Source organism: Gobio gobio, assembly GCF_949357685.1.
Source record: "Gobio gobio genome assembly, chromosome: 19".
NCBI lineage: Eukaryota > Metazoa > Chordata > Actinopteri > Cypriniformes > Gobionidae > Gobio > Gobio gobio.
The window spans coordinates 905,001-920,978 of NC_137112.1; the positions used below are offsets into that span (position 1 = coordinate 905,001).

Below are 15,978 nucleotides of genomic sequence, written 5' to 3' on the forward strand. Positions count from 1 at the left end.
TATGCATGGACGTCCCTGGAAAAGATGTCTTCTTGAAGGCAGCATATTATGCTCCAAAATCTCGATGTACTTTTCAGCATTAATGGAGCCTTCACAGAAGTGCAAGTTACCTTTGCCAAGGGCACTGACACAACCCCATACCATGACAGACCCTGGCTTCTGGACTTGTTGCTGGTAACAGTCTGGATGATCCTTTTCTTCTTTGGTCCGGAGCACACGGCGTCCATTCCTCCCAAAAAATACCTCAAATACTGCTTCATCTGACCACAGTACACGTTTCCACTGTGTGATGGTCCATCCCAGATGCCTCGAGCCCAGAGAAGTCGACGGCGCTTCTGGACACTGTTAACATAGGGCTTCCTTTTGGCGCATACAGTTTTAACTGGCATTTGTGGATGTAACTACGTATTGTGGTACTTGACAAAGGTTTGCCAAAGTAGTCCTGAGCCCATGTGGTGATATGGCTTCTAGATGATGACGATTCTTGATGCAGTGCCGCCTGAGGGGTCGGAGATCACGGTTGTTCAGCTTAGGCTTGCGCCCTTGTCCTTTACGCACTGAAATTCCTCCAGATTCCTTGAATCTTTTAATTATGTTATGCACTGTTGAATGTGAAATATCCAAATCTCTTCCTATCTTTCTTTGAGGAACATTGTTTTTAAACATTTCAATAATTTTCTCACGTATTTGTTGGCAAACTGGCGATCCTCGGCCCATCTTTGCTCCTAAAGGATTAGACCTTTCTTGGATGCTGCTTTTGTATCAAATCATAATTACAATCACCTGTTGACATCACCTGTTTCAAATCACATCATTATTTAACCATTTTAGCTCATTACTAGCCCTAACTTTTTCTGATTTGGGGTTGTACAAAAAGAGGGTGAAATATGAGGACGTTCCCCATGTCCTCACTTTTCAAAATGCTTATAAATCCCAGAATTAGTTTTTTTTCACAGAAAGTGAACTGCACAGTCTCCTGTGAGGGTTAGGTTTAGGGGCAGGGGCAGTGTGTGTGTGTGTGTGTGTGTGTGTGTGTGTGTGTGTGTGTGTGTGTGTGATGGGTAGGTTTAGGGGCAGGGGCAGTGTGTGTGTGTGTGTGTGTGTGTGTGTGTGATGGGTAGGTTTAGGGGCAGGGGCAGTGTGTGTGTGTGTGTGTGTGTGTGTGTGTGATGGGTAGGTTTAGGGGCAGGGGCAGTGTGTGTGTGTGTGTGTGTGTGTGTGTGTGTGTGTGTGTGTGTGTGTGTGTGTGTGTGTGTGTGTGTGTGTGTGTGTGTGTGTGTGTGTGTGTGTGTGTGTGTGTGTGTGTGTGTGTGTGTGTGTGTGTGATGGGTAGGTTTAGGGGCAGGGGCAGTGTGTGTGTGTGTGTGTGTGTGTGTGTGTGTGTGTGTGTGTGTGTGTGTGTGTGTGTGTGTGTGTGTGTGTGTGTGTGTGTGTGTGTGTGTGTGTGATGGGTAGGTTTAGGGGCAGGGGCAGTGTGTGTGTGTGTGTGTGTGTGTGTGTGTGTGTGTGTGTGATGGGTAGGTTTAGGGGCAGGGGCAGTGTGTGTGTGTGTGTGTGTGTGTGTGTGTGTGTGTGTGTGTGTGTGTGTGTGTGTGTGTGTGTGTGTGTGTGTGTGTGTGATGGGTAGGTTTAGGGGCAGGGGCAGTGTGTGTGTGTGTGTGTGTGTGTGTGTGTGTGTGTGTGTGATGGGTAGGTTTAGGGGCAGGGGCAGGGGCAGTGTGTGTGTGTGTGTGTGTGTGTGTGTGTGTGATGGGTAGGTTTAGGGGCAGGGGCAGGGGCTGTGTGTGTGTGTGTGTGTGTGTGTGTGTGTGTGTGTGTGTGTGTGTGATGGGTAGGTTTAGGGGCAGGGGCTGTGTGTGTGTGTGTGTGTGTGTGTGTGTGTGTGTGTGTGTGTGTGTGTGTGTGTGTGTGTGTGTGTGTGTGTGTGTGTGTGTGTGTGTGTGTGTGATGGGTAGGTTTAGGGGCAGGGGCAGTGTGTGTGTGTGTGTGTGTGTGTGTGTGTGTGTGTGTGATGGGTAGGTTTAGGGGCAGGGGCAGGGGCAGTGTGTGTGTGTGTGTGTGTGTGTGTGTGTGTGTGTGTGTGTGTGTGTGTGTGTGTGATGGGTAGGTTTAGCGGCAGGGGCAGGGGCTGTGTGTGTGTGTGTGTGTGTGTGTGTGTGTGTGTGTGTGTGTGTGTGTGTGTGTGTGTGTGTGTGTGTGTGTGTGTGTGTGTGTGTGTGTGTGTGTGATGGGTAGGTTTAGGGGCAGGGGCTGTGTGTGTGTGTGTGTGTGTGTGTGTGTGTGTGTGTGTGTGTGTGTGTGTGTGTGTGTGTGTGTGTGTGTGTGTGTGTGTGTGTGTGTGTGTGTGTGTGTGTGTGTGTGTGTGTGTGTGTGTGTGTGTGTGTGTGTGTGAGTTGATTAGAATTTTTTTTTAAAGACTAGAAAAATAAAAAATAGTAACATTTTCATGACAATTAAGCAAATGTTCCCATTGTATTCTTAATAAAAAATAGATCAATATTAATCGTCCTAAAATCAAAACCAAACATAATTGAATATTTATTGATTTGTTTTGTGGAGAAACATTCCTCTCATCACGTGTCTGTCTGTGATGTCACGCGTCTCCAGCAGAGGGCGATGATGAAACACCCAGAACAACAGCAGAAGTGATGAGGGTGTGTGTGTGTGTGTGTGTGTGTGTGTGTGTGTGTGTGTGTGTGTGTGTGTGTGTGTGTGTGTGTGTGTGTGTGTGTGTGTGTGTGTGTGTGTGTGTGTGTGTGTGTGTGTGTGTGTGTGTGTGAGGTGATCAGATCAATGAGCCGTTCTGGACGCCTGTGGAATCTGTCGAGCACACACACACACACACACACATTCCTGTAGTTTTCTGCAGATGTGAGGCTGTGGAACATAATAATGCCTCTGCTGAGACACAGCTGACAAAAACATGTGCGAAGAATGTTTAACTAACGTTCCCATTATGATTTCGGAACGTTTTAAACGTCATGGGAACGTTACTTTTGAATGTTCTGATACAAGTAACATTTAAAAAACGTTAGACAAACGTTCAAGTAAAATCTTTTAGAAAAACGTTCCATGTAAATAATGTTAGTGTGCTAACGTTTTGAGAACGTTATTAAAAACCAGATAACGTTGAATGAACGTTCTGTTAATGTTACTGGAAGAACGTTTGTTCATAACGTTGAGAGAACCTTGACACAACGTTCCCTGTTGGTGTGGAAATGCGTGACAGATCTGCAGAACTCTATCAAACGGTCGAGCATGAACAGATGACCTCTGCAGTAAGAATAGCCACTTAAGTGCCCTTAGAAGTGCACCCTCAGGCAGAGGCGGCTCACATCTGGACAGGGTGGGACACACACACACACACACACACACAGCTTTTGTGTTTCACAAACATGCTTTAGAAAAGCAGTCAACTAATAATACAGCCGAAAGTTGAACTTTTTAGTTTTTTTGCATCATGTAAACCTTTGATTAGTCCGCTGTTAAAATGAGTAACACTCGTTCATTTTTTAAGTAGTTGTAAAATATAAATTAATTAAGTAATGAATAACGACAGTAGTTGTGTTTTGTCGATTTTCATAAAAAAAACCACTGTTGCTATGGTTACGCGACTTTCGCGCCAGATGAATATATCGCTGACACACTTTTAAAAATGTAGAAAATGTCATTTATATGTTGAATTAAACCACTTTAGCACGATTAGCCTACTCATATTCAATTAAATCAAGCACGTATTTGAACAACAATAAGCTATTTCTGCGTTCGTCTTAAACAACTTAGGTTTATTTGTTGTGTAATTGTGAAATGTAAATTCTTGTGCAATAGTGGCGACTGTTTTTATGTTTGTTGATGTGGTTTTCATAACTATACTTTAACTTTTGAGTCAAATAGGCTATGACCGAAAAGCCGTTGGGTTTAATGGACAAAAGCCGTTGGGTTTAAATTTTTAAATAGCCTACATTTTAAAACCCAACGGCTTTTGTTCATATTTGACCCAAACATGGGTTGAAACAACCGAGAGTATAGTTGCTGTTGCTCTGACACACATATGTTCTCTGAGAACATACATAGGACATGTGTGTGTGTGTGTGTGTAGAATGAATCGTCCAGACTCCGAGCACCCCCACCTCAGCTGTTGTTCTCGTCCTCCGGGGGTTCGGGATGTAAATGCCTCCTCCACCTCCTCCATCAACTCCGCCCTCCGCATGAACTCGCCCCGCACCTCTGGAGCTCAGCGCCGGCGCTCACCGAGCCGTTATAACCGCGCATATAGAGTTCATGATGGTTCTGTGCGGGGTCGCGCTGCTGGCGCTGCTGGTGTCGGTCCAGAGTCTGACCCGCGAGCAGCTCTTCGATTACGGGACCCGGTTCGGCGACAGGATTCTGAGCTCCGCCACTGATTCGGTTCGGGAGCTGGAGCTGGAGCAGCCGCTGTACTTCTTCAAAGGGAACTTCCATAAACTATACGTGAGTCACTCAACTTTTGGCGCATTTTTAATGCAAAAATATTAATAATTATAACGTGTTTTCACCTCTAATATTGCCAAAGATGATTAGTAAATAATTCAAATGAAAGAAAAATCCTATAAAGTCTGAATCAGACACGAGTTGATCAATGAATGAAGGGAAATCGTAAAAATTGTCCCCGAGATGAAACGAGTTATTTCTACACGGATCGATTTGGAAACAGTTTTTTTTTTTTTTTTGAGATTTGCAAAAAAAATTACATAACCCACCGGTTTTAGAGAATATGCACTGAAATGGGTGTACTTCAAGAATGCTTTGGAATATGTTTGGTCTTGTTTTAAAGCAGGCACTTTAAAATATGATGTATGTGAAAAAGTTATGAAAGTTTAAATTTACTGTAAATAAAATGTACTGTACTTTATTTCATATTTTATAAAAAATTTTACTCTAATACAATACAATCAAAGCCATATGTCTCACCAAGTTGTGCTCCAGCTGCGAAGTTGATATCACAAAAATTTGATTTTGTTTAGCCCCCGGGTGACACATCATATTTAATATTTAGCATTCTCCTGAATGTCGACATTCGTAAAAACCGCTGTTGCTATGGTTAACGCGACTTTCGCGCCAGATAAAAATATTGCTGCTGCACTTTTAAAACTTTTTAAAACTTTGAAAATATCATTTATATGTTGATTAACCCACTTTAGCACAGTTACTGAAGATATATATTCGATTAAATCAAGCACGTATTTGAACAACAATAGGCTAGGCTATTTCTGCGTTAGGTTTATTTGTTGTGTAATTGTGAAATCTAAATTATTGTGAAATAGTGGTTATTGTCACTATACTTTAAAAAAAATTTTTGGTTGTTTCAACTCATATTAGGGTCAGATATGACAGAAAAGCCGTTGAGTTTAATGGACAAAAGCCGTTGGGTTTAAATTTTTAAATCATTTTTTAAACCCAACGGCTTTTGTCCATATGTGACGCCGGCGAGAGTAGCGTCGCTGTTGCTCTGACACACGTGGGTTCACATCACATTGAATATTTTGCGTTCTCCTGTAACAAATTAATACATTTCTGTCCAAATATCACAAAAATAGCCCTTGAGTCTCAGACCTTCCTGACAATACGAGTTTTGATTATAAAGTAGATAAAGTAAATTTTGTGATATGAAACCTGACACGCCCACTAGGGGAGGAGCCCGCTGGAAGAATTGAAAGAATTTGTAAGCTTTCAAATGACACCTAATTTATGATTAATAAAATATGTGATATGAAAAAGGGGCACCTCTCTCTCTCTCTCTCTCTCTCTCTCTCTCTCTCTCTCTCTCTCTCTCTCTCTCTCTCTCTCTTTCTCTCTCTCTCTCACACACACACACACACTCTCTCTCTCCCTCCTTCCCTCTCTCAGTTTGTTTCTACAGTAAACCCCCCACTGAGAAAGAAGAGTGGAGAGAGACCTAAATATTTACATTAGGCGTCCGTCCTGCCGTGACTCTATAAGTCCCGAGTGTTTACCCAAACTCTTTCCTCTGTCTATATTCATGTGATGAACCTCCAGTAGAGTCCCAGTATTGATCCCAGTTGGCTGATGTTTGTCAGGATGTTTCTCAGACGGCTGTCCTGTAGGAGTGATGAATCCCTCCCTGTGTTTGGGGCGCCTCAGAAACACTAGCTCTCAGAAACACAAGTCCAGAAGTTCTTTTGTGAGTGTTTCAGGAGACAGGCGTGCCATTGTGTGATTGTGGTGTTTAACCCTTGATGCCGTTTAGCCCGAGGGTTTCTATAAGCGCTTCCCCCCGTCCCACTGAGATCCACTCATTCCCAACAGCATTTACATTCCACATGACAAAGGTTGCCCTGTTACCTGCTCCAGCACAATAAACCCAGCGGGAGTTCGGGATTAGACCTGGTCTGATCGGACATCGATTGCCTCCTTCATTTATACAGCGCTTAAAGCAGCCTGTGCACTGGACAGGAATGGGCCGTCCCCAAACTGGTCCCACAAAGTTGGGAGCATGAAATTGTCCAAAATGTCTTGGTGGAGCATTAAGAGTTCCTTTCACTGGAACTAACCCCTGAAAAACCACGTTCCTCCAGCCGATCCCTGAGGTGTGCTCGTGTTTAGATCCCTCCTTCCGCTCAGGGTTATCAGGGTTGTCTTTGTTCTTCAGACCCCGAGGAGCCCGTCTGGACCTGTAACAGAACTATTGTCATGTGTGAGGGTTTTGTTTGGTCTGATTGCTCCGATGGAAGCTGATCTTCTCCTCACAGGTCGAGCTGCTCCCCTGCCGTTTCCCTTTGAGAAACTCGTTAAAGAAAAGCTTTAACACACACAAACACACAGACTTTAAGTGGCACAACAGCCTTTCAAGTGTGATCACAGAAACATCAGTGCTGGTTTATGAGGCGTCAGATGAGATGTTGTGTCTGTTCCTGCAGGAAAACATCTAACCGTGTGCAGAGCCGTCTTCAGTAGAGACGCTGATTTAATCTGGGATTTACCGCAAGAACCACTGATTCTCATTCAGATAAATAATACACTGTAAAATATTATATGATCAATTGCCATTTTACAACATGGTTTTACTTCTCATCAAAATAAGATAAGCAATTTTCAACTTTTTTATAATTTAGACAAGATTCAACAATCAAAAGTCTGTTTAATGTCATTTAAACTTTTTTGCAGTTAAAGTTGAAATCTATTGTTTTATATTTACTTGTTTTATACTTTATTGATCCCTTTATTGATGGAAACTGTAATTATGAACATTGTTTTTGTGCTTTAAGTAACTTTTTTTTGTAATATGCAAGAATATGCTAAGCTTTTTTATCGCAATATATGCAAAAATATGCAATTTTTTATTGTAATATGCAAAAATATGTAATTTTTTATTGCAAAATACAAAAATATGCACTTTTTTATTGCAATATGCAAAAATATGCAACTTTATATTGCAATGTGCAAAAATATGCACCTTTTTTATTGCAATATGGAAAATATGCACTTTTTTATTGCAATATACAAACATATGCACCTTTTTATTGCAATATACAAAATATGCAACTTTTTAATGGCAATATGCAAAAATATGCAACTTTTTATTGCAATATACAAAAATATATATACCTTTTTATTGTAATATGCAAAAATATGCAACTTTTTTATTGCAATATGCAAAAATATGCACTTTTTTATTGCAATATGCAAAAATATGCAACTTTTTTCTTGCAATATTCAAAAATATGCACCTTTTTATTGCAATATGCAAAAATAAGCAATTTTTTTTTGCAATATGCAAAAATATGAAACTTTTTTATTGCAATATACAAAAATATGAACCTTTTTTCTTGCAATTTGCAAAAGTATGCAATTTTTTATTGCAATATACAAAAATATATATACCTTTTTATTGCAATATGCAAAAATATGCAACTTTTTTATTGCAATATGCAAAAATATGCACTTTTTTATTGCAATATGCAAAAATATGCAACTTTTTTCTTGCAATATGCATAAATATGCAACTTTTCTATTGCAATATACAAAAATATGCACCTTTTTTATTGCAATATACAAAAATATGCAACTTTTTTATTGCAATATACAAAATATGCAACTTTTTATTGCAATATACAAAAATATGCACCCTTTTATTGCAATATACAAAAACATGCATCTTTTTATTGCACTATAAAAAAATATATATAACTTTTTATTGCAATATGCAAAAATATGCAACTTTTTATCACAATATGCAAAAAATGCACCTTTTTTCTTGCAATATACAAAAATATGCAACTTTTTTATCGCAATATGCAAAAATATGCAACTTTTTTATTGCAATATGCAAAAATATTCACTTTTTTATTGCAATATGCAAAAATATGCAACTTTTTTCTTGCAATATACAAAAATATGCACCTTTTTTATTGCAATATACAAAAATATGCACTTTTTTATTGCAATATACAAAAATATGCAACTTTTTTATTGCAATATACAAAATATGCAACTTTTTATAGCAATATGCAAAAATATGCAACTTTTTATTGCAATATAAAAAATATGGACCTTTTTATTGCAATATGCAAAAATATGCAACTTTTTATTGCAATATGCAAAAATATGCAACTTTTTATTGCAATATAAAAAATATGGACCTTTTTATTGCAATATGCAAAAATATGCAACTTTTTATTGCAATATAAAAAATATGGACCTTTTTATTGCAATATGCAAAAATATGCAACTTTTTATTGCAATATGCAAAAATATGCACCTTTTTATTGCAATATGCAAAAATATGCAACTTTTTATTGCAATATACAAAATATGCACCTTTTTATTGCAATATACAAAAATATGCACCTTTTTATTGCAATATACAAAAATATGCACCTTTTTATTGCAATATGCAAAAATATGCACCTTTTTATTGCAATATACAAAAATATGACATTTTTATTGCAAGATACAAAAATATGCACCTTTTTTCTTGCAATATACAAAAATATGCAACTTTTTTATTGCAATATACAAAAATATGCAATTTTTTCTTGCAATATGCAAAAATATACACCTTTTTATTGCAATATGCAAAAATATGCAAATTTTTCTTGCAATATACAAAAATATGCAACTTTTTTATTGCAATATACAAAAATATGCACCTTTTGCTTGCAATATACAAAAATATGCAACTTTTTTATTGCAATATACAAAAATATGCACCTTTTTATTGCAATATGCCAAAATATGCAACTTTTATTCTTGCAATATGCAAAAATATGCACCTTTTTATTGCAATATGCAAAAATATGCAACTTTTATTCTTGCAATATGCAAAAATATGTACCTTTTTATTGCAATATGCAAAAAGATGCACCTTTTTTAGTGCAATATGCAAAAATATGCTATTTTTTATTGCAATATGCAAAAATATGCAATATACAAAAATATGAAATATGCTTTCCTGTAGCTCAAACAGTAGAGCATGGCGCTAGCAACGCCAAGGTCGTGGGTTCGATTCCCAGGTAAAGCAAAAATTGACAAAATGTATATTGTGTACCTTGAATGCTATGTAAGTCGCTTTGGATAAAAGCGTCTGCCAAATGCGTAAATGTAAATATGCATTTTTTATTGCAATATACAAAAATATGCACCTTTTTTCTTGAAATATACAAAAATATGCAACTTTTTTATTGCAATATACAAAAATATGCAATTTTTTCTTGCAATATGCAAAAATATGCACCTTTTTATTACAATATGCAAAAATATGCAACTTTTTTATTACAATATACAAAAATATACTCCTTTTTTCTTGCAATATACAAAAATATGCAACTTTTTTATTGTAATATAGAAAAATATGCAACTTTTTTATTGCAATATAGAAAAATATGCAACTTTTTTATTGCAATATACAAAAATATGCACCTTTTTATTGCAATATACAAAAATATGCACCTTTTTATTGCAATATGCAAAAATAAGCAATTTTTTATTGCAATATGCAAAAATATGAAACTTTTTTATTGCAATATGCAAAAATATGAACTTTTTTATTGCAATATACAAAAATATATATACCTTTTTATTGCAATATGCAAAAATATGAAACTTTTTTATCACAATATGCAAAAATATGAAACTTTTTTATCGCAATATGCAAAAATATGCAACTTTTTTATTGCAATATGCAAAAATATGCACTTTTTTATTGCAATATGCAAAAATATGCAACTTTTTTCTTGCAATATGCAAAAATATGCAACTTTTTATTGCAATATGCAAAAATATGCACCTTTTTATTGCAATATGCAAAAATATGCACCTTTTTATTGCAATATACAAAAATATGCAACTTTTTTCTTGCAATATGCAAAAATATGCAACTTTTTTCTTGCAATATGCAAAAATATGCAACTTTTTTCTTGCAATATGCAAAAATATGCAACTTTTTATTGCAATATGCAAAAATATGCACCTTTTTATTGCAATATACAAAAATATGCAACTTTTTATTGCAATATACAAAATATGCACCTTTTTATTGCAATATACAAAAATATGCACCTTTTTATTGCAATATACAAAAATATGCACCTTTTTATTGCAATATGCAAAAATATGCACCTTTTTATTGCAATATACAAAAATATGACATTTTTATTGCAATATACAAAAATATGCACCTTTTTTCTTGCAATATACAAAAATATGCAACTTTTTTATTGCAATATACAAAAATATGCAATTTTTTCTTGCAATATGCAAAAATATACACCTTTTTATTGCAATATGCAAAAATATGCAAATTTTTCTTGCAATATACAAAAATATGCAACTTTTTTATTGCAATATACAAAAATATGCACCTTTTGCTTGCAATATACAAAAATATGCAACTTTTTTATTGCAATATACAAAAATATGCACCTTTTTATTGCAATATGCAAAAATATGCAACTTTTATTCTTGCAATATGCAAAAATATGCACCTTTTTATTGCAATATGCAAAAATATGCAACTTTTATTCTTGCAATATGCAAAAATATGTACCTTTTTATTGCAATATGCAAAAAGATGCACCTTTTTTAGTGCAATATGCAAAAATATGCTATTTTTTATTGCAATATGCAAAAATATGCAATATACAAAAATATGAAATATGCTTTCCTGTAGCTCAAACAGTAGAGCATGGCGCTAGCAACGCCAAGGTCGTGGGTTCGATTCCCAGGGAAAGCAAAAATTGACAAAATGTATATTGTGTACCTTGAATGCTATGTAAGTCGCTTTGGATAAAAGCGTCTGCCAAATGCGTAAATGTAAATATGCATTTTTTATTGCAATATACAAAAATATGCACCTTTTTTCTTGAAATATACAAAAATATGCAACTTTTTTATTGCAATATACAAAAATATGCCATTTTTTCTTGCAATATGCAAAAATATGCACCTTTTTATTACAATATGCAAAAATATGCAACTTTTTTATTACAATATACCAAAATATACTCCTTTTTTCTTGCAATATACAAAAATATGCAACTTTTTTATTGTAATATAGAAAAATATGCAACTTTTTTATTGCAATATAGAAAAATATGCAACTTTTTTATTGCAATATACAAAAATATGCACCTTTTTATTGCAATATACAAAAATATGCACATTTTTATTGCAATATGCAAAAATAAGCAATTTTTTATTGCAATATGCAAAAATATGAAACTTTTTTATTGCAATATACAAAAATATATGAACTTTTCTATTGCAATATACAAAAATATATATACCTTTTTATTGCAATATGCAAAAATATACAACTTTTTTATCACAATATGCAAAAATATGCAACTTTTTTATCGCAATATGCAAAAATATGCAACTTTTTTATTGCAATATGCAAAAATATGCACTTTTTTATTGCAATATGCAAAAATATGCAACTTTTTTCTTGCAATATGCAAAAATATGCAACTTTTTTATTACAACATACAAAAATATACTCCTTTTTTCTTGCAATATACAAAAATATGCAACTTTTTTATTGCAATATACAAAAATATGCAACTTTTTTATTGCGATATACAAAAATATGCAACTTTTTTATTGCAATATACAAAAATATGCACCTTTTTATTGCAATATACAAAAATATGCACCTTTTTATTGCAATATGCAAAAATAAGCAATTTTTTATTGCAATATGCAAAAATATGAAACTTTTTTATTGCAATATACAAAAATATGAAATTTTTATTGCAAGATACAAAAATATGCACCCTTTTTTCTTGCAATATACAAAAATATGCAACTTTTTTATTGCAATATACAAAAATATGCATTTTTTTCTTGTAATATGCAAAAATATGCACCTTTTTATTGCAATATACAAAAATATGCACCTTTTTATTGCAATATACAAAAATATGCACCTTTTTATTGCAATATGCAAAAATATGCAACTTTTTTTCTTGCAATGTGCAAAAATATGCACCTTTTTTATTGCTCTATGCAAAAATATGCAACTTTTTTAGAACAATATACAAAAATATGCACTTTTTATTGCAATATGCAAAAATATGCAATTTTTTTATTGCAATATACAAAAATATGCAATTTTTTTCTTGCAATGTGCAATAATATGCTATTTGTTTATTCCAATATGCAACGTGTTTTTATCACAATATGCAAAATGTGCGATCTTTTTTTCTTGCAATGTGCCAGAATATGCAGTGTATTTTGTGTGTGTGTGTGTGTGTGTGTGTGTTCTGTATTCTGCTTGCTAGATATGCAAGATTTTTTTCCTTTTCACCTCCCCTCAACAAGCCACAATGAGGTATTATTGCATTAAAGTTATGCACAATAGCGTAAACCATTATGTTAGCGGTTTGTTCAGATGGTCAGTACTAATATTCCTCCTGTGCATTCAGTCACATATAACAAAGGTTATAAACTGACCAATGAATCCAAAGAACTCGTTGAAGCGCTCAAAACTCTTAAAACGGATCCAGACTGGTTTTGGCCTGTACTCACTGTAGGGTTCTGTGCTCTCTGCAGGTCAACACCAATGGCTTCGTCTCTGTGGCTGTGCCCGGCGATGAGTCCGAGTACCTGGGGAAGATGCCGGCCAGCTTTGGCATGATCGCTGCTTTCCTAGGAGATCTGGACACCACAGACGGCGGCGGGTATGTCTATTTCCGGCAGGATAAAAGCCCTGATGTGCTCCGGAGAGCCGCGGATCACATTAGCCAAGCGTTTCCCAATGACGACGGGATCGAACCCACTCACGCCGTCATCATCACCTGGGAGAATGTGGCGGCTCAGGGGGAACGAAGAGGAGACGGATTTGAGCTCATGGTACGTCCCTGAAATCATTTTGCAGTCCCAAGTATTAGTTAAGAAGTCAGCAGACCAACATCCACAAGTCAAGCCGCATTTATTTATAAAGTCTTAAATAATTCTATAAACTTCTCCTGCAGAGAAATACTTTCCAACTGGTTGTAGCAAACATGGATTTGGCGTCCTATGCCATCCTGCTGTATCCCGCGGAGGAGATGCAGTTCAGCTCCACACTCGTGGAGGAGGAAGATGTGCGGGTGGAGGTCGGGTTCAGTGAGGGCCTGGTCCAGGGCTGGTTCGGCTGGGCGAAGACTCAAGGCTCTTACTACCGCATCACTGAGGACAGCGAGGAGTCGGTCAGAGCTCTCACACAGTAAGACATTTTACTCATCGTTTTTAGTGTCTCATTAATCTTGTACAGGCATAACATTATAACACTGATGATCTCTGTTAGTGGGTGGGATATATTAGGCAGCAAGTGAACATTTTGTGTTAGAAGTGGGTAAAATGGGCAAGCTTAAGGATTTGAGCGAGTTTGACAAGGGCCAGATTGTGACGGCTAGACGACTGGGTCAGAGCATCTCCAAAACTGCAGCTCTTGTGGGGTGTTCCCGGTCTGCAGTGGCCAGTCTCTATCAAAAGTGAAGGACCAGTGGAGAACCGGCCACAGGGTCATGGAGGACCAGTGGAGAACCGGCCACAGGGTCATGGAGGACCAGTGGAGAACCGGCCACAGGGTCATGGAGGACCAGTGGAGAACCGGCCACAGGGTCATGAAGGACCAGTGGAGAACCGGCCACAGGGTCATGAAGGACCAGTGGAGAACCGGCCACAGGGTCATGAAGGACCAGTGGAGAACCGGCCACAGGGTCATGGAGGACCAGTGGAGAACCGGCCACAGGGTCATGAAGGATCAGTGGATAACCGGCCACAGGGTCATGGATGACCAGTGGAGAACCGGCCACAGGGTCATGAAGGACCAGTGGAGAACCGGCCACAGGGTCATGGAGGACCAGTGGAGAACCAGCCACAGGGTCATGAAGGACCAGTGGAGAACCGGCCACAGGGTCATGAAGGACCAGTGGAGAACCGGCCACAGGGTCATGAAGGACCAGTGGAGAACCGGCCACAGGGTCATGAAGGATCAGTGGATAACCGGCCACAGGGTCATGGATGACCAGTGGAGAACCGGCCACAGGGTCATGAAGGACCAGTGGAGAACCGGCCACAGGGTCATGAAGGACCAGTGGAGAACCGGCCACAGGGTCATGAAGGACCAGTGGAGAACCGGCCACAGGGTCATGGAGGACCAGTGGAGAACCGGCCACAGGATCATGAAGGACCAGTGGAGAACCGGCCACAGGGTCATGGAGGACCAGTGGAGAACCGGCCACAGGGTCATGAAGGACCAGTGGAGAACCGGCCACAGGGTCATGAAGGACCAGTGGATAACCGGCCACAGGGTCATGAAGGACCAGTGGAGAACCGGCCACAGGGTCATGAAGGACCAGTGGATAACCGGCCACAGGGTCATGGAGGACCAGTGGATAACCGGCCACAGGGTCATGAAGGACCAGTGGATAACCGGCCACAGGGTCATGGAGGACCAGTGGAGAACCGGCCACAGGGTCATGGAGGACCAGTGGAGAACCGGCCACAGGGTCATGGAGGACCAGTGGAGAACCGGCCACAGGGTCATGGAGGACCAGTAGAGAACCGGCCACAGGGTCATGGATGACCAGTGGAGAACCGGCCACAGGGTCATGGAGGACCAGTGGAGAACCGGCCACAGGGTCATGGAGGACCAGTGGAGAACCAGCCACAGGGTCATGGAGGACCAGTGGAGAACCGGCCACAGGGTCATGGAGGACCAGTGGAGAACCAGCCACAGGGTCATGGAGGACCAGTGGAGAACCGGCCACAGGGTCATGGAGGACCAGTGGAGAACCAGCCACAGGGTCATGGAGGACCAGTGGAGAACCGGCCACAGGATCATGAAGGACCAGTGGAGAACCGGCCACAGGGTCATGGAGGACCAGTGGAGAACCGGCCACAGGGTCATGAAGGACCAGTGGAGAACCGGCCACAGGGTCATGAAGGACCAGTGGAGAACCGGCCACAGGATCATGAAGGACCAGTGGAGAACCGGTAACAGGGTCATGAAGGACCAGTGGAGAACCGGCCACAGGGTCATGAAGGACCAGTGGAGAACCGGCCACAGGATCATGAAGGACCAGTGGAGAACCGGCCACAGGGTCATGGAGGACCAGTGGAGAACCGGCCACAGGGTCATGGAGGACCAGTGGAGAACCGGCCACAGGATCATGGAGGACCAGTGGAAAACCGGCCACAGGATCATGGAGGACCAGTGGAGAACCGGCCACAGGGTCATGGAGGACCAGTGGAGAACCGGCCACAGGGTCATGGAGGACCAGTGGAGAACCGGCCACAGGGTCATGAAGGACCAGTGGAGAACCGGCCACAGGGTCATGGAGGACCAGTGGAGAACCGGCCACAGGGTCATGGAGGACCAGTGGAGAACCGGCCACAGGGTCATGGAGGACCAGTGGAGAACCGGCCACAGGGTCATGAAGGACCAGTGGAGAACCGGCCACAGGGTCATGAAGGACCAGTGGAGAACCGGCC

At 39.1% G+C, this 15,978-nt stretch overlaps 1 protein-coding gene across 1 annotated transcript in view; it reads left to right on the forward strand.

Annotated features, from left to right (window-relative positions):
* Positions 1-4,281: 4,281 nt before the first annotated feature.
* Positions 4,282-15,978, forward strand: part of LOC307142878 (nidogen-1-like) — a gene marked incomplete at its 5' end in the record, with an annotated part of 61,550 nt that continues 49,853 nt past the window's right edge. Inside the window, 3 exons of the mRNA XM_079844047.1 lie at positions 4,282-4,470; positions 13,051-13,350; positions 13,473-13,705. Of these exons, the coding sequence (XP_079700173.1) occupies positions 4,282-4,470; positions 13,051-13,350; positions 13,473-13,705 (722 nt within the window). The remainder of the gene's footprint in view (positions 4,471-13,050; positions 13,351-13,472; positions 13,706-15,978) is intronic.